General features: G+C 43.3%; 1 protein-coding gene across 6 annotated transcripts in view; it reads left to right on the top strand.

Annotated features, from left to right (window-relative positions):
- Positions 1 to 23,075, top strand: part of TSPAN18 (tetraspanin 18) — a 120,793-nt gene extending 97,718 nt beyond the window's left edge. For 5 of the 6 annotated variants that reach the window (XM_051791756.1, XM_051791752.1, XM_051791755.1 and 2 more), the window contains 7 exons: positions 1,720 to 1,811; positions 2,532 to 2,726; positions 8,253 to 8,327; positions 14,121 to 14,219; positions 15,504 to 15,683; positions 18,484 to 18,567; positions 19,579 to 23,075. In XM_051791756.1, coding sequence (XP_051647716.1) covers positions 1,749 to 1,811; positions 2,532 to 2,726; positions 8,253 to 8,327; positions 14,121 to 14,219; positions 15,504 to 15,683; positions 18,484 to 18,567; positions 19,579 to 19,626 — 744 coding nt within the window. In that variant the 5' untranslated portion in view covers positions 1,720 to 1,748 and the 3' untranslated portion in view covers positions 19,627 to 23,075. The remainder of the gene's footprint in view (positions 1 to 1,719; positions 1,812 to 2,531; positions 2,727 to 8,252; positions 8,328 to 14,120; positions 14,220 to 15,503; positions 15,684 to 18,483; positions 18,568 to 19,578) is intronic. The other variant, XM_051791757.1, reaches the window with a different exon arrangement.
- The last annotated feature ends 85 nt before the right edge of the window (positions 23,076 to 23,160 follow it).

Genomic DNA, 23,160 nt, shown 5'->3' with positions numbered 1-23,160 from the left:
TCTCTCTGAATAGAACAGTTATGTATCAGAGATATAAGAAAATAAAGTTTGTAAAGAAAAATATTGACGTGGTTCTCAGATTTGTGTTTCTGCAGAAGCAAGGTGGACCTTCTTGGGATCCCTCTAGCAAAGGGGGTTCCCTGGGCATTACCCACTCAGCAGAGGCACACTGCTGTCCTGCCCCAGGCACATGTAGATGCATAGGAAAAGCAACTGCATGTCCACATCAATTTCTATGTCGCACCATTTGTGTCTCCGCTTGTTTTGTCACTAAAAAGGAGCTGATTTGATTTTAAACCAAGTAAAAGTAATGTAGAAAACACATCCTGCGTTAAGAAAAATCTGGCTCTTACCTCAGGCAGCCCCATGCTGACAGCTCTGCCTGCCGTGGGTTTTCTCAGCTCTTTGGCTAAAGCAGAGCAGTTCCTATGGTCACAGAAGAAAGCAATCCACAAGGCTTTACAGCACTTACAAGTTTTGTGGATTAACTGAAACAATGAAGGAATGAAAAAGAGTTTTATTTCCGACCTAGTGAAAACCTTGGATAATTTCATTTTTTTCTTTTAAGTGAATTAAGTGTACTTTACTAGCATAGCACATCATTAGATGCATGTCTGTTTAGGGAATGGCATTTACAGTGGAGAAAGGGAATGGAATGCACTAAGAGGCATGTGGGCTTTGGGAAGTCTTCTTTAAGGAGCTGAGCAAACCTGTGCCTCTGTGTTTGTATATGTACGGACCTATCTGTGCACAGCACCATGACTGCATTGTTTTCTGTTTCAGTGTATTTATTTGTCTGTCCCTTTGGGGTACTTGGTGATATAATGGCATATTAGGAGACATAGTCACTTCATTAAACAGCAAGCAGGAACTTTCCTCAAGTGTAAATCTCATCTGGTCAGGATTTATTGTTGCTTTTCCAATAGAAGTACTGTCCAAGCAGTTTGTTGTCTAAACCAGACATCGAGTTTCAAAACTTGTTAAGATTCCATAGCACTTTTTCCTGGCCTTTAAAGCTTTCCAACATTGATCCAGGGGTTTTTCCTGCAAAAGACATGTGCAGAGTGGGGCATAGAGGGGACTTCACATGGTCCTGGTGCATGTCAAATGTGTGACAAGCAAATGGTGTGCCACAGGCTGAGTAACCCTGTGTGGACAGCCTCCGTGGGCCCTCCCATGTCCACACACTGCAGTCATTTCCAGTTCAAATGTCTGCAAGATTCCCTGAAACTGTGGTCCATGTTTGTGTGGCATTCATTCTGTAGATGAAGCTTGTATGGAGCTAACTGTCCCAAATATTTGTTGTGCATCTTTTAACTGGGCACGGTTTGTTTTGACTGGTGTCAATATGACCCTTTTTGGTGTGAAATAGGCAGGTATGTTCAGTGCTTCTTCAACTTGACAGGCTTTAAGGTGGGTGGTAAAAATCTTCATGTGCAGAGGGATATTTTTCCCCCAGTATTTCACTCTGCGAGTAAAGCTAGACCTTTTCTCTCCTGCAACCTTCCTCTTCACATCTGTACAGACCTTAAAGAATGCAAAGGGGCTTAGCAGTGATCATTATCTCTTAGTAGCCTGTGCTATGTTGCCTTGTTCAGTTAAGAAAAGAGCTCTTCTATATAATGAACTCCACGGGATCTTGGGGGAAATACAAATGAAAATAGGAGCCTGTCATTCCAATAAAAAAGAGTGTGCTAGGAATGTGGTGTTGTTTTTCAGGAGGAGTTGGACCAAAGAGCCTGAAGACCATGGAGGGAGACTGTCTGAGCTGCATGAAGTACCTGATGTTTCTTTTCAATTTCTTTATATTTGTAAGTATTTAGAATTCACTTTCTTTCCTGAATCCTTCTGTTTCCAGCAGCCTGCTGCTCCCCAGCAGGATAGGCCGTAATTTTGATAAAGTTGCCACGATACAGAATATCCCCTCTACCTTGTAGTAGCAATCACTGAGCATTTTGCAGCTTCCAGAGATGCTCAGACATTCAGCAAGGCAGTGCAGTGCTCACTGTTTTCTGAGTTATTGCTGTCCTTGACAGGGGAGACCACAGAGAAAGCTGTAACTAGTGGTGTACGTGGTTTGTCCTTGAATGGCAGAAGAAATTATTTTCTAGTCCTGGGTGCCCTGCTGAGGTTTTCACTCAGAAACAGTCATTCTCTGTTGTTCTTATTTTTTAAAGGAAGGGTGGCTACTGCCCTGGCCTCTGTGGCAGGGATGGTTCGTGCATGCCCCTTCACTGGTGTGGCAGCAGATCGAGACTGTCTTTCAGCATTAGGAGGGAGTAAATAGTTGGTAGAGTGATGTGTCTAGGAGGAAAGGCACTTTTGCTGCAAATGATTCATTCAGTGAGCAAGAGATACTAATAGCAGCAGGTCAGAAGTCACCTGTACTTCGGAGAATATATGCAGTGGAGAAACACAAATTCTCCAAATTAATATGTTTGATCAAAAGATAGTAATGAATCCAGTTTTTCTTCAGCAGTTGTTTTATGTTGACCTGTCTCCCTCTCTCTCCATTCCTTGTACTGTGACAGCTGGGAGGAGCATGCCTGCTGGGACTTGGAATCTGGGTCATTGTGGATCCCACAGGTTTTCGAGAGATAGTGGCTGCCAACCCTCTGCTCTTCACGGGAGCGTACATCGTGTTGGCTATGGGAGCAATGCTCTTTCTGCTGGGTTTCCTCGGCTGCTGTGGTGCCATCCGTGAGAACAAATGCCTCCTGCTCTTTGTAAGTGCCCGTGCATTTTCTGTTGACCTCTTGGTGCTTCCCAAGAGTGGGAGTGACTGGATAGATGACGCTCTGATGAGTTCATGGATGGATGTCTGTTATTGTAGCCATTATTCCTTTAGATAATAAATAGGCTTAGGATACTTTTACACACAGCTAGAAATATAAAGAATTTGCTTTTTCTGTATATGGATAGATTTGAGCCCAGTCTCTGAGTGTATTTTGACCTTTTTAAGCTTTCTTTCAAAATGCCCCCATTTAATTGGTTGGATTTTTTTTACATTTATAAATTGACCAAGAGTGGTCCTCTTGACCTCTCAAAACCCACTGATCCACTTGTAGATTCATTCCTCGGGGGTTCACAACAAAGCAGAGGGAACATATAGAGCACAGCACCTGTGTAAGGGAGCTCCCCCCATGTCAGCAGAAATGCCCTGCTCAGAGCTGCATGGTGGCCTGTCGTTGCAGCTCTCAATAGCTGGTCACTCCTTTACACAGCCTACTCTGCTCCTAAAATGAACCAGATTTGTTATTGTTGGGCACATTCTCCTAAATGGCAGCGTTAAATTTCAGCCCATGTGGTCATCAATAATTACAAAGAGCTAAAATAAGTCACTTCTGCCCCTGCCTCCTCCCCCATAAGTTCAGATACTGCAGGGTTTCCAGCCATTTTCTTCTACTCTTCTACTGGAATGTATTACCAGTTATGTATTGAAAGACAAAGATCATTAGTTTTCTTGTTTTCTTTTTTTTGTCTAATGTGACCTTTTTCCCTCCTGCAGTGTCTGTTGGCACTTTGGGGTTGTTGGGTTTTTTGTTCATTTTTTTTTTAAGATCTTGATCTTACTTTTTGTATTTTGTTATGATTGTGTCTTGCACAGCTGCTTCGTGGTGTAAAAAAGGCTTGTCTCTAGCTTTAGACAGAGCAAGAAAGTCCTTTTTCTTGCATGCTGCAAACTCATCTTTCCTAGAGATGAGTGAGATAAATTCTCTCTAGCCCTTGGCTCACACATGCCTTGAGTTCATAGCCTGCAAATGAGATCCCTTTCCTGGAAGCCATTGTGGGTTTGATTTCTAGTGGCTCATCTCAGAAGTAAATCAGAAAGCCAGAGGTATCCCTGTGAAGTTTGTGGAGATCTGCCCAGAGGAACCTAATAAAATGCAAAGGATCAGGCCCAATGAGCCTGAGGTTACTTCAAAGCCTGTCCTTGTCAGATTAAGACACTAAAAGTTATGTTTGATGAAAATTGTTGATTGTAAGTGAATGGAAGAGTAATATTTTCAGTTTGGACCATGTCTGCTGCATACAGATGGGTAACCTGTCTGGAGGAAGGTAGCTCTGGGCCATGCTCTTTTCTGATTTAATATCAGTTACAGGTTTGAATATTCCTCCATGTGTTCTAGTTATACTCCAATGCACTTGATTTTGTGGTTATTACTTTTCTGACTCTTAGAGATAGTTCTGAGCCCTGCTGCTTTATTTATTTACCTTTATGATTATTTGATTTTGAATGAAATGTGAGAAAAATACAGGCTGGAAGTAATACCCTAGACTAGGAGGAACTCTAAAAGTAATTACTGGATGAGGATTTATTGTTCCACTTTGATCAGGTCTTCGAGGTCTTCTGGTATCAAAACCAACTCTGTTAAACAACCTGCTGTCTCATTCAGTAGTGTGATGCACTTGGATGAGGACCTGTGCTGATACCAAGGGAGAAGAAATATACTGCCAACTTCATTTTTGGGGCCACACCAGCTGATGTTAAAATCAGCTTACATTAAAACATCTGTGAAACCCAAAATCTGATAGGATTGAAGGCATTGAAGAGGCAAAATTTTCATGACTGTACTCCAGAGAGACTGAGAACACTTGCAAAACAGAGTGTAAGTCTTTGGTGGGGGTGGTACTTGGGGAACAGTTGCTAGATCAAATCAAGTCCACTTACAAAGCTGTTGAAGAATTGATGAGCCAGAGAGCTGCTTGAGCAAGATTTCACAGTGATGCATAATGTATGTCTAAAGCTTTTAGTCCAAATGTAAACAGAAGATAGAAGGGACAAGACAGATGCACAAAAGCATGGTCTCTAGGTTCTGGCTTCTGTCTTTCCAAGGACTTTTATTTTTCATTAAGATGCTTGTCTTTTGGTTAAAAACCCCCCATCACTGTGGAACCTAACATGTTGCATTAAGCACAAGGCTGTGAAGTATTTCTGGATTTCCCAGCACTTGGACATGGCTCACAAAATTGCCCTGCATATCAGGCATTGAATAACTTCTAGATTGTCCTGAAGACCCTCTGACTGCAAAACACCACCATAAAAATCAGAATCCAAAATACTGTTGAGCATACAACATTGCATCATGGGACTGAATTTGGCTTTGGAACAAGAACAATCCATGTTAGCTTCATTTGGCTTAGTTTTGAGTGCAGCCATCCTGTTCTGCACTCCTCTAAAATGGATGTAGTAGCCCCTGAAACTCCTCACCATGAAAATGCAGGTCCTTTGAGTTAAAGGCAATTGCTGCTCTTATTAGAACAGTGTTTTTGAAACTGGAGTGGTACATGAGCTGTGAAAAATAAACATGAGGCATTGATTTGTGGAAACTTCTGATAAACCTATAACCATCACCAGGAGCTGAGGCAAGATTTTTGACCAATATGAGAGACCACGCTATTCAGGATGTTCATCTTGGATATGGGGGGTACCTGTGTTCACATTTTGTGTCTCAAGCTTAAATTTGAATGTGAGGCTACTGTGTCCAATGCATTAACCAGCTGGCTGTTTTGTGCTCTCATATATCAGTAAACAATTTAATTTTTGGAAGCAAAATATAATAAGCAGGTTTTGACTCTCCTTAAAATTCAGAATGGGAGCAAGTTCTGAAACACTGATGATCCATCTTCTTTTTCTCATCAGCCCTAATGGCTGCTTGTGTTTTTTTCTACAGTAACTGTTATAAATCTGTAATGCAGAATGCACAGTATAAGTGTAAATCAGTTTGGGAACGATAATGACACTTATCACAGATAATCTGGGAATGACTACTTCCACTTCTGCACAAGCCTGTGCTGGAGCTTGGGTGAACATGTGTCTCCCAGTAATCAGTAAATGAAATGCAATTAGCAGGGTGATGAGATTAATCACTTGATCACCACCTTAGACCTTAGTGACTATGCTGAGATCCCTTGATGGATGATGAAGTGAATTTGCAAAGCATTGTTCATTCTCATCAGTTGTTCTTTGCCCTCCTGTGGTGAAATTAAAACAGTCTCAAAGCAGGAAAAAAAGAAGCCACACAGAAAACTTCAGCAGTAAGAATAAATTAGAGAGTTAACTAGTTCAGCAAAATCAAGCAACATAATTTTGTTGGAAACCAAAGTCCCTGCTCATCTGATTTTCTTGTTTTGTCATTTGAGCCCAGGCTCCTTTTCTTTTGTTTCCACTGCAAAGCAGGAAGACAAATGGGACAGGGTGGTGTGTGCACTTTTCCAGTGGGGAAAAATCACTTACGGCCCTGATAATTGTTAACAAAACAACATTTTGCACATTCCAACAGGTAGTTTGAATTCTGTCTCCATCACCAAAGTGCACAATGCACAGCCTTTCAGACACTGTTTATAAATCGTAGCTTGGGGATCACAGTGGTACTTGTGGCCCTTTCTGCCTGCTGTTTCAGAAAGACCTTCTACAACTGTCCAGACTTCTCTTCCTATTTTCACTTGTTGCTTCATCCACCTTTGTTGGTAACATGTAACACGTTTATTACCCTCCATGTGATGCAATCTTACAGGGTTCTCTGTTCACTTCTGTTTTTCTCACACAATGCCAAAATCTGAATTAATTTCTTAACATTCACTCAGTTTTATAAAATCTGAGTCTGTGGGCTAATTCTTGGCATGTTTGAACTTTTGACAGGCTGACTCTCAAATGGTAATTTCTCTTTCTGGCTATAAAATCATAAAAAATGTCCATCTGGTTCAGACTTATTGTTCCTCAAGCCCTCTATTTTGTGTACGAGAATGGAAATAAATGCCATTGTGGGAGAGAACGTGAGCCCTAGCCACTTTCTGCTCTGCTCCCATAGCTGTTCCTCAGCACCAACATTTGCTGTTTTAAGAATGTTAGAGGGTGCATCACTGCCTATTCTTTTTACTGTTTCATATGGTCTGAAGCAGCATCAAACATGAAACATCAAGGTAACTGAGAACTGGTCCCAAGGACAGGCAGAGTCCTGAGCTCTTTGATGTTACTGAGGGCTCTCCTGCTCTGGGAGATTTGTTCCCTTCAACATTCTTTTCCTCTCTACTTGAGTTGTGCCTCTACCTGTGTGCCGCCAGGCAGAAGGATCTGAGGTGGGAGCCTGCAGGAATCCCAGCACTCCTGGCTAGGAAACACTCCGCAGCACCTGAATGCTCTGGGTAGATAAGGGAACAGCACCCTCGCAGCAAGATGTCATTCTTTTTGAGGATGAGACCTCTTAAGTGTATCTGATTTAATTCTGTGGGGTGGGTGGTGCAGGCACAGTGAATCACTCGGGCTTGGTAACATCACCGAAACAAGGTGCCTGTAAGTAAGACTGAAAACCAGACTTTTTAGATTGAAGCAGCAGAAAGGTGCAAGGGCAACAGGATGAAATATAGTTTAAGATGAACAGCCACATGCCTCTCTGTTTTGCTTTCCTTTCTTTTTCCTAAAATTATGATGACATAAGTGTAATGGTTTTACTTCAGACTGGATGCCTGTTTCTCTTTTACTACCACTTAATCTTCTAGCTGTGCTTTCTTTCAAGTCTGCAGTGTGCCCTTAATTTAAGGATATGAATATGCACACTTTGGATACTATACAAAACACGGATGATTCTTCCATTATCAAATGTAATTCTTATGCTGTGTTATCAACTTTCTGTACAGGTTCTGTGTGGTTATTACTTAACTCAGTGCAATCCCATTGTGTGGAGGGAGATATTAACCAAGGCTAATTTTGTCCTTAAATGAGGAATACTCTAAATAGAGTCCATTTTTGGGGACAGGTTTAAATATTTGAGTATATATCCCACTGCCTCCCTCCATACAAAATTAGATGTGATCATATCACAGTAAAATTGTGTTGTTTATATTGTGATGAAGGGTGTGTCTGCATATGCATGTGATGCATGCACTTGTGTCAGGACAGTTTAACCCAGTATGAGCATGTCTACAATTATATAACTTCTTCCATCGAAGTAGGCCTTACTGTTTTAACCTGGTGCAGATTTATCAGGGGATGCTACAGGTTCTGTAGCCTTATTTGCTTCATTAGAAGCAGGCAAAAGCATTACAAGCTCCCATGTCCTGTGATGAGATCAGAGAGGGACTGTGTGTGCTCCACGTGACTGTCTCATAGTTTTTTTTTAATTGTCAGGGGAAAAAAATTTCCTCAGTTATTTTTTCCATCCCTTCGGTGATTAGCAAAACTCTGTATTCCTACTACCTATTGCTCACATATAATGCTGTCTGTGCTTTTTTGTTTATCTTCTCTTTTCCAGTTCTTCATGTTTATTTTGTTAATCTTCCTGGCAGAGCTTTCAGCTGCAATCCTGGCTTTTATCTTCAGAGAAAATGTAAGTATCCAATGGTGGGCAAACTGAACTCCAGTGGGATTGTACACAACTGGAGCATGGTGTTAGATGGTGGTTGATTTGTTTGTAGAGCAACTGATTGTTTCAAATACCAGCAAACTTGCTTCATTGCTACCACCAGTCTGCAGAACTGCCAGAAAGCAGGGAATGCTAACTAACCTGGACTGTGCAGTGTGGATAGTTTGCATGCACCAGGGGGCTACTTATTCCTCAAGTTTTTTGGGTCTTTTAGGGTCTTCCAGACTCTCTTGCAGCCAAACAGTTGAACATTCCATCACGAAGAACCTTTATAATAGAGTCACACTAACCTTAAAGGCAACTATTTTTCTTTCAATATAGCATGTGTTTAATATTACTATTAATGGTGAAAACTCCTGTTTTACCAGGAAAGCCAATGCTTGCTGTGCAGTGCAAAAGCTCTCTTGAGAATCTTCTAATCATATTCCTTCTTGAATTTTCATATTGTAATGTTCACCAGACTTCTATCAATGCTGCTTGCAAGATATCCTTCCTGACCTGCCCTAAGCAAGTCTCCCTATGTCCAGTTTTCAGTCCCATCAGTGGTTCCCTTGCATATTGCCCTACTTAGAGTTTAGTCCTTCTCTCCAAAGCTTCATGTGATGTAGCCTTACTCTACTCTGCTGCTATGCGTATTATTAAATGGCCATCATCCCTCCCCTGTGCTAGTAGTAGACTTTTACTACACTAGTAGTAACCACAGTCTCATTTCTTTCTCTAAACAGCAAAGGTTTGTGTATTTGTGTGTTCACATATGCCAAGGAAGAGCCTGACTGAACTAGGTCCATCCTTCTCTGAGTGATGGGTGTGAAAGTAGATTGGTCAGTAGAGGTGGTCACTTGTGACTGTTAGTATTTATTTTGTTTATCTGGCCTCCACTGGTAGTATGAGAACATACAGCACATTTTCTGTACTGAACGTGAGAGAAATATGGTATGAGCATAGAAGGGCCATGTATAATGATGCTTTTCTTGAACCAAGATATACTTTTAATTTTATTCATATCAAAAGCTTTTGATACAAAAGAATCAAGACTTAGGAAGCTCACGGCAAGACAGCATGGTGTTTGTAGGATGCGCTTGGGGGGAGGTAGTGAGAGGATATTTTTCCCTTTATAAACTGGGTTTTTTTGTCTTTGCCTCAGATCTGAAGGCAGTGGGGAAGGAATGGCACTCTGCACACAGAGTGGGTGCCCCATTCCAGCTTAGGTTTTGAGACCATGCCCTCATAGGAACAGCTATCGCTTCATAAATATGTTGCAGCACGGGGGGGTCTGGTGTATTCTGGCCATTCTGCTGGTTTAGACAGTTCCTTTGGTTCAGTACAAGTAGCTGACCACACACATAGAAATGCCCTGCAGGCCCAGATATAAGCTTCATGACAGAGAGAATACGCTTCCTGGGGATCAGGGAATGACTGGCAACTGACAGCTCCCACTCTCATCTTCTGTCTCAGAAACTGGTAAAAGGTACAAGAAACTGCCCATCGTGCTGCAAGTCCTGAGTGCAGGGTGGCTGTGTTCTGTGTTCTCCTCACTTACAACCTGCTCCTGGGCAAAGTATCAGTACTTTCCACTCCCATGGGAGCCACAGGACATGTAAGGACATGTTATCTTACAAGATAAGGTCACAGTGGCTATTCTACTGTGGCATATGACGGTGTTTTGCGAGATAAAACTTGAAGAGGAACAAACTTCTATCTTTCTTGAGTTTATCTTCTTGTTTGTATCATCACCTTCCCACTCTGTCAGAATGACTGACAGGAAGGGCTTAAATGGGAAGGAATGAAGAACGTCAGATCCCAACATAGATGGCTCTGTGCAGAAGTCAAACTCGGTCTGCAAATTCTTGTGGTTTGTTCTCTCCTCAGGTTTGTTCTGAAAAAAATACCCCTTGTTTTGGTGTTGCAACGTATTTTGGTGGTAGCTTCTCTGGCTTTGTAACTACTTGTGGCCAATTTTGCTGTCGCCTTGGGGTTAGGGTGAGGCTAGATGGCTGAGCAGGATGTCCATAGGGACAGAGGTGGTCTTCCAGTCACCCTGTGTCGGGAAGAATTTTTCACAGTAACAATTTAGGTTCAAGTTCAGATGTGCTTTTCTCTTGCTTACAAAACAAATTACTTTCAAGGCATGAGGTGGTAAATGCACATTTAGGCAACCTGAATTTCTTGGAAACTTACCTAGGAGGATTCTGGGATGATCATTGCACCAGTCCATATGGCTATGGTCCACTGGGTGAGTAGAATGAGAAAAAAGATACACTTTACCTGTTTGCTTTGCAGATAATGTTCAGTGCAGCTTTTTCCTATATAGTGTTTTACATCCAAACCAGCTCCCAAACACTCAGCAGAGTTAAATTATTAATTGCTGAGGGAGTGAAAGAAATTAAGAGACAAAAATATAGGAAAAAAGAGACGTTTTCTGCTGAGATTTCACATTAGAGGAAGAGTCAGTGAAGCAGAGTGTGGTGGTGGAGTGAGTGAAAGTGGTGTTTGCGATGGTGAGCTACTGCCATCTGCAAGTCCAGCTGCACTTCCAATGAACTGTTTAAAAACTTTCTTTGAAGAGGAAGGCTACTGTTAATCAGCTATGGGATTTCCAGACTTTCTCTTCCTTTGAAAAGGAGATTTTGGGGAGGGTGGAGAACCCTTTTTCATCTATAAGTTCCCCCATAAAATAATGACTTCCATGAACACTAGAGAGATGCTATGAATGATCAAATTGACTCTATGTATAGGAATTGCTTTTTCTATGCCCTTCAGAGGTCTGGATGGGAAAAAACCTGGAGGGATATTTTACTCTTAGTGGATTGTTTTAGCATCAAGAAAATGGAATGTTGGGAGCAGAAGAGTCCAGTGGTAGGCCTTTGGATGGAATTTGGATTTTTAACTGCAGTTCTAACATTTAATAAGCAAGTCGCTTTGGTTCCTGATACGTCTATTTCCTCAGACATGAGGTAAAAGCTAAAGAACATGAACCTTCCTCAGTTGGGTGGATGGAGGTCTCTCCAATGGAAGGCACTGCGGAAGTGAGAAGTGCAGCACTGATGACTGTACCTACAAGCACTGTACTGTGTCACAAACATCAGGATGCTCCAGGCCAATGCAGATGGATAGGAGTGGGTCCTGTTTTACAAGCAGGCACTGCGAAGGCAGCTTCTTGCACAGCATTCAGTATTCTTAAACAGAGCACTGCATGAGAAGGTTGTGCCCTTCCTGGGCAGTGCCAGCATGCATGCATGCCTGTGTTGTGCAGAAATGCCCTCCTTTTTCTAAGCCCCCTTCATCTGGCTGCACTGATCCCAGCCAAGCCATTTCTTGAACCAGTGTGACAAAACAGCCACACTTCATTCACTGGCATGTAAATGTATGCACGGATGTGTTGTACTGGAGGCGTCACCCCCAGAACAGTGAGAGAAAAACACAGCTGAACAGCTCCTTATTGTTCATGGCTGTGGCTGGTACAATTGTGTTGTTCCAAGTATGTGCAAAGATCTAGTTTTATTAGTAGGTCCTTTGCTGCCTTCTGAATGGTTCTTGCCATAGCACTCCAATGTGCATAGACTTCCTCAGGGCTGCTACTAGTTTCAGTGAGAGGGATGCCATGGGCATGGCTGTAGAACTGTCTTATTTTATTGTCCTCTTTTTTTTTCTGTTGTCACATTTTTCTGAACTTCAGATATTTGGAACAAGCAGTTTAAGGGCAACAAAATAGAATCAGTTATTTTCCTGGTAAACTTACCCTTCCAGCACACGGCTCTGTTTTAGGCCAAGCGTCGTAAAAATCACACACAAACTCTGAACAATTTCCTCTGGGATTGCTGCTGTCAAAATAAAAGTTTCACTTTATATTTAAATTACTCTTTTGTTTTAGACCCCGACAAAGGCAGCCAACTGGGATTATTACCAATGGTAGTATCAGTTTCAAAGACTGTGCTTCAGGAACAGACAAGCATCAAAAAAATGTGCTGCTCTCTGCAGGGTTGGATTGTGTGTGGATAAAGTACACAGTGAAAGGAAAGGAAAGGAGAATACTGAGGATGTATTTCAGCTTCTTCTAACCTGACCCTCCCTCAGTGCACCAAATTCCCAAAGCAAAAATGCCGTGTCTCTGGTATTTTAATATTCAAAAGCAAAAAAAATGAGTTAATATCTGTCCCAAATAAGTCATTTAGGAATTTAGCAGCATATCTAATTAAAAGGTAATGAGATTGAGCTACCTGTATGATTCAAGTATTTGTGACAAAGTTTTACCCAGTATTGATGTAGTCATTAAATTTGGCCTTCATTTGTATTTGTAAAAGAGAAGTTAATATTAAGTGATATTCGGGGTCTTTTAAAAAGTCACCACAGCCTTCTCTTTTTTTCCTTAGATTTTGTCGGTTGCAACAGAAACAAACAATTTTGTGCTTGTGCTTTTGTGCCCACCCATAGACTTCATACATATGTATGTGTATGTGTGATATTTCACGTTGCATATCAACAACCTGAAACCAGCTTGTAGCAGTATATGTTACTGCGTCAGCAGCACTGTATGAACAACAGGGGGGAGTAAAAAGGGTATTTTTCAGGCAGCTTAATTCCTGATCCTGCAAATATGCAACATTAGAGCAGTGCTGTAGCCAGCCAAGTCCAGTCCCCTTCACTGCAGCTTTGCAAATGGCAGAAGATTTTTCTGTGTGGATCACAAATCATAAGCTATTTTGAAGAAGGGACCACACAAGTCAAGACCTATTGGGTATCTGAAAAGGAGATTTCTTGAGGTTTTCATCTTGAACTGACAGAAAGGCAGCAAGATTGAACTGGAGTGTTCAGTTTAACAAGACTATTAGGATTTTATATTTACTATTCCTCCAGAGAGTGATCCTAAGTAAATGTAATTTCAAGGTGTCTAACTTTTTGAGAAGACTCTGAGCCAAATTGTTTGTGCATTTCTTCTATTTTACTGTAAGTGTAAACAGGAATAAATGAAATTCCACGCATTTATATTGCTGGCCTTAGGAAAAATGTTCAAATTATCTAAGCCCTGGAAATATAAAGAGGGTTTTTTTCTTCATATGGCTTAGTGGGGTAGTTTAACTAATGGGTTAGTTTAACTAATCTATAGCATTGTCAGGGAAATGGTGTTTTTTCTGATTCATAAGCTGACTTTAATATTTTCTATTTGTTATATGTTTTTTACTTCCTTTTCATTCCCAGAAAGTTTCATATTAGGACTTCATTCTGCTCTCTCACACATGGAAGTAAATTCAGAGCAGCTCCCATGTTGTTAATAGGAAGTTAACTGGTTTGAATGAAAAGTGGGGGGAAAATTGTGATTTAGTTACAGATCTCATAAGGCACAGTAAGTGAAACTACTATTTCAATGTAGATTTGAAAACAGTTCTAAAATCTGATTTAGGTCTGTTTCAATTTATGAAATACTTTCAAATAAGGCTGAAAATTAAAAAACAAACAAAAAACCAAACCCAAAACCAAACCAACTAACCTTTAAGTGTCAACATTATCCTAGAAGTACAGGTATGATTCAATCCCTGATTTTAATGAGCAACAGTTTTATTCAACGGGTACCTTTCACCCTGGATATAGTTATGGTTCAGCCAGTGGTTTTTCCCATGTTTCTTCTCTGAGGTTAGCAAAACAAAGAACAAACCTAAAACAACGAAAGAACCCCCTGCATTCAGAGAAAGGAGCTTTGGGAAGTGTTTGGGAAAGGTGTTGGCAGTAGCCTTTACATTTCCACCTGTCTGTGCATTTCAGCTGACCAGAGAGTTTTTCACCAAGGAGCTGAAGAAGCATTACCAGAGGAACAACGACACAGATGTCTTCTCTTCCACCTGGAACTCTGTTATGATCACAGTAAGTCAGACCATGCCAGTTTCATGCTGCCCATGGTCAATGGCCACCAACACGGTGCTCAGCCCGCACCCTCAGCTCACCCAGGGCCAGCCTGCTCTCACCATCCTGCTGTGTCAAGCCTGGCACCAGGGCTTGTGGCAGTGGTTGGAGGGAGGTGAGAATTTGGCTTGCAGCCAATCTTTCTCAGATGGAGCTGCCACCAGTCCCGAGACACTCCCACTGACTGTATCAGCCCTTGTGTTTTGCCAAAGCCCAAGACATTTGACCTGACTGGGTACCCCCAGGTTTCAAACAGTGGGCACAGAAAGCAGTGGAGGTGCCTGCAACTGAATATCACTGCATTTATTCTGGGCCTTTCACTTTTCAGACTACTTCAGAACTATTCCAACCTAGCAGCCAAAAACTTGTGCTAACTAATGCTCTTTTGTTAGCTCTTGTGAAATGAGTTGGTAGGTGGCAGTTTAGGCAGGAGTGTACCTAATGACATATTTTCACTATAAAAATATTAGCCATCAAAATTGACTTTGTTATTACACTACTAATTGGGAAGGTTACAGGTTGACTGTCATTGGAATTGCAGTTGTTATTACTTACCACAAGAAGTTCTGTGTGTGTGTGTGTGTGTGTGTGTGTGTACACATGTGAGCTTAGTGCTCAGTACACCCCATGGTGTTATCTCTTCAGGGGTGAAAAGCAGGATGTCAGGCTCTGTGGATGAAAAGTCAATTTTAATCTTAAAAGGAAAAGATGATTGCTGCTCTTCATGCTGATTCAGGACTATAATAAAGACATTTCCTTTTGCTGACAGAAAGGAGACAGAGTATGACTTGAATCCTTAAAAAGGACCTGACTGGAATCCTAAAGAGAGACCTTACTTGAATCACCTAGCAGTGCCTTTGAGCAGCAACAATCCTGGCCATTAGCTATGGAGAGAATGAGAGCCTGGATTGTACTGCTGGCTCCCTTACAGACTTGCTGGGTGATCTCAAGCAAGTCATTCTGGATATGCTCCAAAGCCCTGTGTAGTTTGTGGCAATACTCTCAGTAGTACCTTAGAATCTACAGTACAACATGGAAACAGTGGGACTTTTTATAAAGACTTTGATGAAGCAGAAGCTCCAAGGTACAAGCACAACCCACTTTCTTGGAAACAATAGTTGTTTTGTCTCTGCTTTGGCTAAAGCTTTGATCCCTACAAGAATAGATCTTTGGTAGATTTCTTGTACCTGCTTTCAGAGCTAAGCATCAATTCTGTCTTCCTTTCTTCTCTATGCCTCTCCCTAGTTTGCCTGCTGTGGAGTGAACGGGCCAGAAGATTTTGAAGCTATCCCTCATCTTCCACACTCCTCTTTGGAAAAGATGACACCGGAGGCTTGTTGTCAGCGAGAGCTCCAGAGCCGGGAGGGGATGTTTGTCAACAAGGAAGCTTGCCTCACAGGCATCGAGAGGTTTCAGAACCGACAGGTAAGGGAGGCCAAACACTAGGAAAAGGACTTTCACAGTGGGCAGAGAGATGGCTGCAGTGGTCATGGGTAGCCAGTGAATCTGACACGTCCTGACTGTACCTCACATCCTAATTACACTTCTGCTGACAGATCTTGAAGTGACGGCATATGTCTGATTTTGAAAATCCCACTGCTAAATTCATGTTGTGCTTAATATGAAGATTTTCATATGAGATTGAAAGGTGAGGTGGAAATTTAGATCAAGTTTTATTGTGTTTCTGAAGGTCAGAACTACCTCTGAGAAGTTAATTAGCAAGCCAGCACAGGTCAGCGAGGATGGGTTGGACCTGACTCTTACTGGCTGCATTAGTGGCTCCAATTTAGTTCACAAAGACTCCTAATCAACATATGCAATCAAGAGATCAAGAGTTAAACAGCCACAGAAAACCATGGCTGTTTTCCAAGGAAGACAAGTGTTGGAAAACTTTATTTCTCTGCTTCTTTACTCTTTACAGTAGAAAAAAGGCATTTGTTATAGCAGTCTTCCAGTATCTACAGGGAGCCTACCAAGAAAGCTAGAGAGGGACTTTTTACATGGGCATGTAGTGATAGGACAAGGGGGAATGGCCTCAAGCTGAGAGTTTTAGATTAGATAGAAAGGAAGAAATTGTTAACTGTGAGGGTGATGAGACACTGAAAAAGGTTGTCCAGAGAAAGTTGTGGACACACCATCCCTGGAAATGTTCAAGGCCAGGTTGGATAGGGCTTTGGTCTAGTGGAAGGTGTCCCTGACTGTAACAAATGAATTGGATTTTTAGGGTGATCTTTAAGGTCCTTTCTAACCCCAACCATTCTGTGGTTCTATTCTATGATTCTTTTGCCAGGCCTCTCAACTTAGCAATTTTTCACAATACTAGACTGGAACAAGACAGTTCATCCCATTGACACATTCTACAGTCATGTTTCCCTACAATGTCACCAAGACATGGTGCTTAAGAAACTTTCTAGCAAAGCTCCTGATTGTGTTCGCCTCAGCATTAATAAGCCAACTGAGCTCTGTACTGACCCTATGTACAAGCCTCCTTCTCTCTCCAGACTAAGCAGTCGTCCTCTTTTCAGCACTTGATAGCAGATTGTGAAAGAGAGTAAAGGAGTTTGGAAGCAGTGTATGAACTCTTCCTTGGCTGGCAGCTGGAAATGGTTGGCAAAGGCACCCTGGGTGAGAGATCATAGCAGACAGCACTGTGCTGCTTCTGCCAGGTCTGATTACTGTGAGTAGATGGGGAGGAGAGAGATGACAGATAGTGGGGCAGGAAAGAGAAATATATTTTGAGAAAGAGGGTTAAAGTTTTCCCCGAGTGGTGATGCTGAGGCTAACCACTCCCATGGAAAGGGAAGGTTTCCTGCAAGCCCATGCCACCACAGAGGGTTGGTGGGAGATGCCATGTGCACAGTGAAGTGCCATCAAGTACACAGTAGTGCACTTGTGTAAAATAAGAGAGGCAATCCCAAGCAACTGATGGCTGAATTGAGGGATTCCTGGAGCAAAGTCAGGCTCTTAGGACACCATGCTGATAGGACAGTGCTCTCTGCCCTTGTGTTTACCCCTGTTTATAGCCAGCTGAGCAGAGCATGCTGGAGGTTGGGTTAAAGTTGGAGTTCTGGCAAGCACACAAACATTTTGTTGCTGGGCTGGATGCTTTTCTTTGGAAATTTGACTGAAACATGGCCGGAATAGAGCTGGTGCTGAGTGGTCTCACATTGACAAGAGCATGGCTTTAACAGGTCAGCTAAAGCTGGTGGTCTGGGACCTGTGGATCAGCCTCATGAGCGGATGCTCTCCATGCTCTCCTTTGCTCTCTGCTGGTTGAGCCTCACTCACAGTGAGCAGGACCTGGCATGAACACCAGTACATAACTTTGTGCTGTCTTTGCAGTTCAGACACTTTCATTACAGGTGGAAGGAAAAAATCAGGTGACTGAAACTTCCCAGCAGTATACATGGGATTAAAATGTATATGTGAAGTATATTCCCAGTGGAGAGGAAGCTACTTTTTGCACTCCAGTCTACTTTTTGCTTTTTGTGTGTCCTGTTTGCGGAAATTTCCCAGTGGGTTGGAATTTTAGGCTGGGAGAACTGAGGCCAGGATAAGCTGATGATTTCCAGAAACATCCTGAAACCTTTGCAGGAAGATCTACCAGCTGTTAATTGTGTGAACAATAATAAATTACATTAAAGATGATGGTGGCTATGCTTCATAAGTGGAAGAATTGCCATAGTGGATGGACATGAGTTGTTAATGAAATTCTTCTATAGCCAGAAGATCAGTAGGTGTTCAGCCATGGTCTTTTGGGGGAAGACACAGAGAAAAGGTCCTGAGCTGCTAAAGAGCTGCTGGCTGTGAGAGAAGATTCAAGAATCTCCTGCCTTGGCTTTAAATGTCATCCTTTTCTGTAGCCAGCCTGGGTTGTCTGTCACCTGCCCTGAGTGTCCTTCCCTCTGTGGTTAATCTCTGTCCTTTGCAGATGGAGTTCCTCTCTGTGCTGCCCTGCAAGAACTCACAGTTTCTCTTGGTCAGTGAGGGACTGTGGGTGTAAAACACCCCCATCACACTACAGCAAAACCTGCCCCTCCCCAGCACTGTCCTGTGGGTCTCTGCCTCCTGTGCTTTGGGGCTGGGTGAGGTGGTGAGAGGGAGCCATGCTTGTGGTGCCTGGGTGCCTGGGTCTGAGAGCATCTCATGTTCTAATGAGGGCTATGTTGTAAGAACAATGCAATGTACTGCTCAGGTGTGTCTCATCATGTTTTGTCTTTCCTAGGGCTGCTACACTGTGATCCTGAACTCCTTTGAGACCTACGTGTACCTTGCAGGAGCCCTTGCCATCGGAGTGTTGGCTATTGAGGTACTTACTGTTGTTTGACAATAAGGAAAGCAGTGTCAGTAGATGTCCAGCAGTGAGGCAGAGAGGCAGGTGCTCCCCTTGCCAGGGGAAGGTACTCTGGCAAAGTGGAGGTCATCAACTTGTGGGTTTAATTGCCTGGAAAGAGATGGGTGCTTGATCCTTTGACACAAAAAGGCAAGGAAATAACCGGTGCCACACGCTTGGAGTGCCACCTTGTGCTAGGCCAGCCACAGAGCTCATCCCTGCCATGCTGGCCACAGGGGCTTTGGGAACCCAACGCTTGCTCCAGGCCCCACTGTCACTGCCCTCATTGCAGCAGCACCCCAAAGCTGACTGATCTGTCACTTGGTTAACAGGTTCAAACTCTGCCTTTGCTTTAAAAGCTTCTGTTTAGAGCCTGAAACTCTATTGGCCACAGAGCCACTGTCCTGCGTTACTACCTGGCTCTTTGGTGATATTTCTGAGCAACAGGCTTCCACCAGACATGGTATTAGCCCAGAAGTGATGTCCCTGTGGCATTGCAGGGGCAAGGCTGGGTGCTTTTGCAGTCCCCTGTCTTGTGCAAAGGAGAGGGACCTGGGCAGAGAGCCCGAGCAGCCTCCCGCAAAGTCTGTGCTGTGCCCATCCCAGGCAGTGGCAATGATGTACAGAGGGGGGATTGTGGAACCTGCTCTGCTGTGACACCAAGGGCAGTTTGGGAATAAAACAAGGCTGCTGCCGTAGCCACTAACAGTTTGAACAGGGCGGGGCAGGGGAAAGGAGTGGGCGTGGCATGGGGAGGTGTGGGGAGCAGCGGAAAGAAGGGAGGGATCACCTTTAGGAAAAAAAGTTTTGCCACAGCCTCCCCTGAGTGGTAAGAAGGGTCCCCCTCACTGCATCACTGACTGCTGGTCAGGAGGGAGCAATGGGGGTGGTCCCAGGGCTGGGGGGGGGGGGGGGCTTTGCTGATTTTATGGAAGATTCAGCTGACTCTGTTTTGGTTTTGCCCTCTTCTTCCCCACCTCTTCCCAGCTGTTCGCCATGATTTTTGCTATGTGTCTCTTTCGAGGGATCCAATAAGAAATGGCCCATGGACCACCATGTTCCCCACATATTCAGAAGAAAGAAGGAAAATCAGAAGAAACAAAATCTGAAAACACCCAAAAAACTTTATTTTTTTTAAAATGGGATAGGGAGGGGAAAAAAAAAAAAAGGAAAAAAGGGGGTTGTAATATATGAATGACCAAAAGGATTGTACTTCAGGGGCTGGAACTTTGAGGTGATGTGCACTACACTGTACACCGGACCCTTGCCCAGAGCCACCCGCAGCAGCCGTGGAGCAGGAGCCCAGCACAGCTGATTGCACTAGAGACTGATGGAGCCAGTGGAGGGGGCGTGGGAGGATGAGCACAGCTGCCTCTTCCACAAGGCTGAGCCTACCATGCACGACTTCATCGTGCTTTAGACAGCAAAGGACTGAAGAATAGACACACAAGGGACTGGATAAGGCAACAGGTTAGCCTTGATTATCCAGGTGGGTTTGAAACAAGTGGTGATGGCTCATCTAAGTAGGTAGTCATTGTTTGCGTGATTCTGGGTTTAATTTCCAGCCACAGAATGAAAACACAGATTCTTCAGTGGAAGCTTTGCCCTTGTCACGTGAAACTTGTCTGAGAAGTCTAGCACTTCAGTGAGGCTGGCTTTTCTCCAGAGCTCCAAGCAGGGGCAGCATGATCTAACTTGGCAATGGGACTCAGCTAAGGCTGGCTGAGGGTCAAGAGTTTGGTGCCTACCTTTCTGTTTTTACTAAGATTTATTGTTCATTGTTGTGAAAGAGACCAAATGGTTCCCTGCTGTGTTCCCATCCCCTGGGAAAAATAATGGTCCGTTCAAGAATCACTGACCTGCTGCCCTCCTGAGAAGGGGAGGATAGAATCTTTAAATCTGGTAAGCCTTTGCCTTTCCCTTGATACTTGCAAAAAAATGGTTTATGGTGCTCTGTTAGCATAACTATTTGCAGTGGTTCCTACATCCTTTCCAGCCCTAAGAGGAGGTCCAGTCATGGTGCTGGATGGAAGAGGCTTAGGTTTGTCAAGCATGCTGTTTGCCTGGAACAGTCTGTTGGCATCATTTCTGCTCAGAGAATTTCCCCTGAGATTCTCTCATGGGCTCATGATGAAAGTAATCATCAAGTCAGAATTGTTTTAGTTGAGAGTGTTTCCTCCCTTGAGATAGTTTTTTGTTTAACTAACATGTCATCTACTCAATCATTTGGAAGTGAACTTGAGAAAGATGCCTGGGACTGGACCTTAGTCAGAGATTAAGCTGGAGCTTCTGAGGCCCCAGGCAGGCTCTAAGAGCACCCAGTGTGCAGACAAACTGCTCCAGCTGCTGCTCCAGTGGTCATGGATATCAACTCAGGCAGGTCGCTGGTTTCTCTTCTCTGGAATCATCAACTGCTGTTGCCTTAATTGTTCATCTGGTCACCCTCTGACCCCAAACTCATTTACCTGGGGGAGGATAGAAAGGGCTGTGGTTTCTCATTTAGCTTAGGTCTTTTTACAGATTTTATAGGCTCAGATTATGTGAGCACACTTATACAGGCTCAAATCAGCTCTTCTGAAAGCTGTAACCTCTGGCAAGGAAGGAGCTGAACAGTAATCTCATGTCCTGGCTTTGCAGCTGCAGGAGGTACATCCTCTGGCTGTTCCCTTATACCCCTGGGGCTGTGTCCCTTGAGCTCTCCCAGTGGCACTGCACAGACTACAGGCAAGGGAGAAAAAGCAGCAGAAAGCCTAGGCCATAACTGACAAAGATCCTAGCTAAATATCCAAGTTGGGGAATCAAGATACTAAGGAGCAGGAAGGAGGTGTTAGAAGTTTTTCCATTTTCTCTTCATTTGAGAACAACACTTTATTCATCAGGAGGATAGGGCTGGGCAGGTAGAGCTGCAGCCCCCCCATGCTGCAGTCAGCATATTCAGCAATGAAACAGGCGGCCAGGGCTGCTGAGCAGCCCCAGATGTTGAATTAAACCTTGTGGAAAGCTGTTCTGAACTATTTCCCTCTGGACCTTTTTGTAATGAGGCATTGTAGCATTAAATTCTGGTCTGTTGTTTAATAAAGGAAAACAGTTTGGTTAGCCAAAACCCAGCAGTATTTGTACTGGACAGCAGGTGCTGCACTTAAGAAATATCTGCTGCATCTACTAGTCTCGTAGGAAATGGGCCGAGCAGAAGGTGAGCTTATCTCTTCTTCTGCCTTAGGAGTTGGTGTCAGTTACTGTTCTGGGAGAGCAAATCCCAGGGAAAGAACAAAACTGTCAGAAGAGACAGTAATTTGGCTGGAGGTTATTGAGAGAAGTGGAACTGCCTCCTCCAGTCTCCAGTTTTTTTCTTTCCCCTTGTTTATTATGCAGAGTCCTCAGGTCGGAGCCTGGAAGGCAAATACTCTAATTTGCACACGGTGGGTGGTTGAAAGGAAAAAAAAAAGCCTTTAAGCCTTTTTCTGCCAACAGTGGCATGGGAGGGAGGAAAAACCGTCAGAGCTGGGGGAACCAGACCAAAGCAGTCAGAGCACTAAGTACTGAATATACACACCTGAAATAGGATCTCTGCTGGCTTGTTTCTCTTTGGCTTTCCTAATTCTTTACTCAGTGCTTTGTCTGTTTTTAGCTTTCTCACTTTCCCTCTCTCCCAAATGGTAGTCCCTCAATCTTCAGAAGGATCTCCTCTTCACCTGTTGTTCTGGGCTGTGCACAGCTGTTTCTCCTCTCTTACCTTGTCTGATCCCTCGATGCTCTTTGCTAGGTGAAGACTTCAAATCCTCTCTGTAGGCTGGCTCGCATGCCACTTGAAACATAGCTCAAAACCCCAGCAAAGGCCAGGCAGCATCAATATGTGCAAGTCTGACAGTGGTAGTTGGTAACATGCAAAAAGAATTTCCTTCAGGGGAATTTAATGAACTAGCAACCCTAGAAAGCAGACTCCCACTGTATGGCAAAGTGTGTAAATTTGTTGGTTTTGTCCCTTGGTTATGTGGCTGCCCCCTCTGTTGTACAGTAGTTTTCAGAACTGTAGGCAGGAAAAGCAATTGTATTTTTATATGTGTTTTTAACAGCTCTGGTGAATAGTCTGGGGTCAGGGGCTAAAGGTAGAGTCACTGCTCGCTGGAGAGCTCTGGGCAGGCTGGAGACCAGGTAGAGCTGCTGTGCTGCTGCCTCCTTTGCTGTAGCACTGTGACCATGGCCCAAGTACCTTGGATGGAGTAGAGAGGAGCCTGTGCTTGTGAGCCCACAGCCCCTCTCAGCATCCCTGCCTCCTGGCTGTTATTTAATGCTCAAACGACTGTCACAAATGCCTGGGAAAAGGGCTGGCGTGTGAAATAATGTTTGAAATCTATTTTAAAAAACTGTAAATGTACTTTTTATTAGATAGTGGAGCTAATTTATCCTGTATTCCCTACTGTAATGCTTTTTTATATGGAAAGGAATTTTTTTTTTGGTAATATAAACCAGAACACAAGCCTGAAGCACTCTGTGCATGGTTTTTCGTGTGCATTTCTTAAAAAACAAACAAACAAACAAACAAAAATAAACCAAAAAAACCAAAACAAA

This window comes from Manacus candei, unplaced genomic scaffold (genome assembly GCF_025592945.1).
Source record: "Manacus candei isolate 608988 ecotype Guabito, Panama unplaced genomic scaffold, ASM2559294v1 h1tg000033l, whole genome shotgun sequence".
Classification (NCBI taxonomy): domain Eukaryota; kingdom Metazoa; phylum Chordata; class Aves; order Passeriformes; family Pipridae; genus Manacus; species Manacus candei.
The sequence above is the reverse complement of the archived record's forward strand: the minus strand, read 5'-3'. Positions and strand labels throughout refer to the sequence as shown.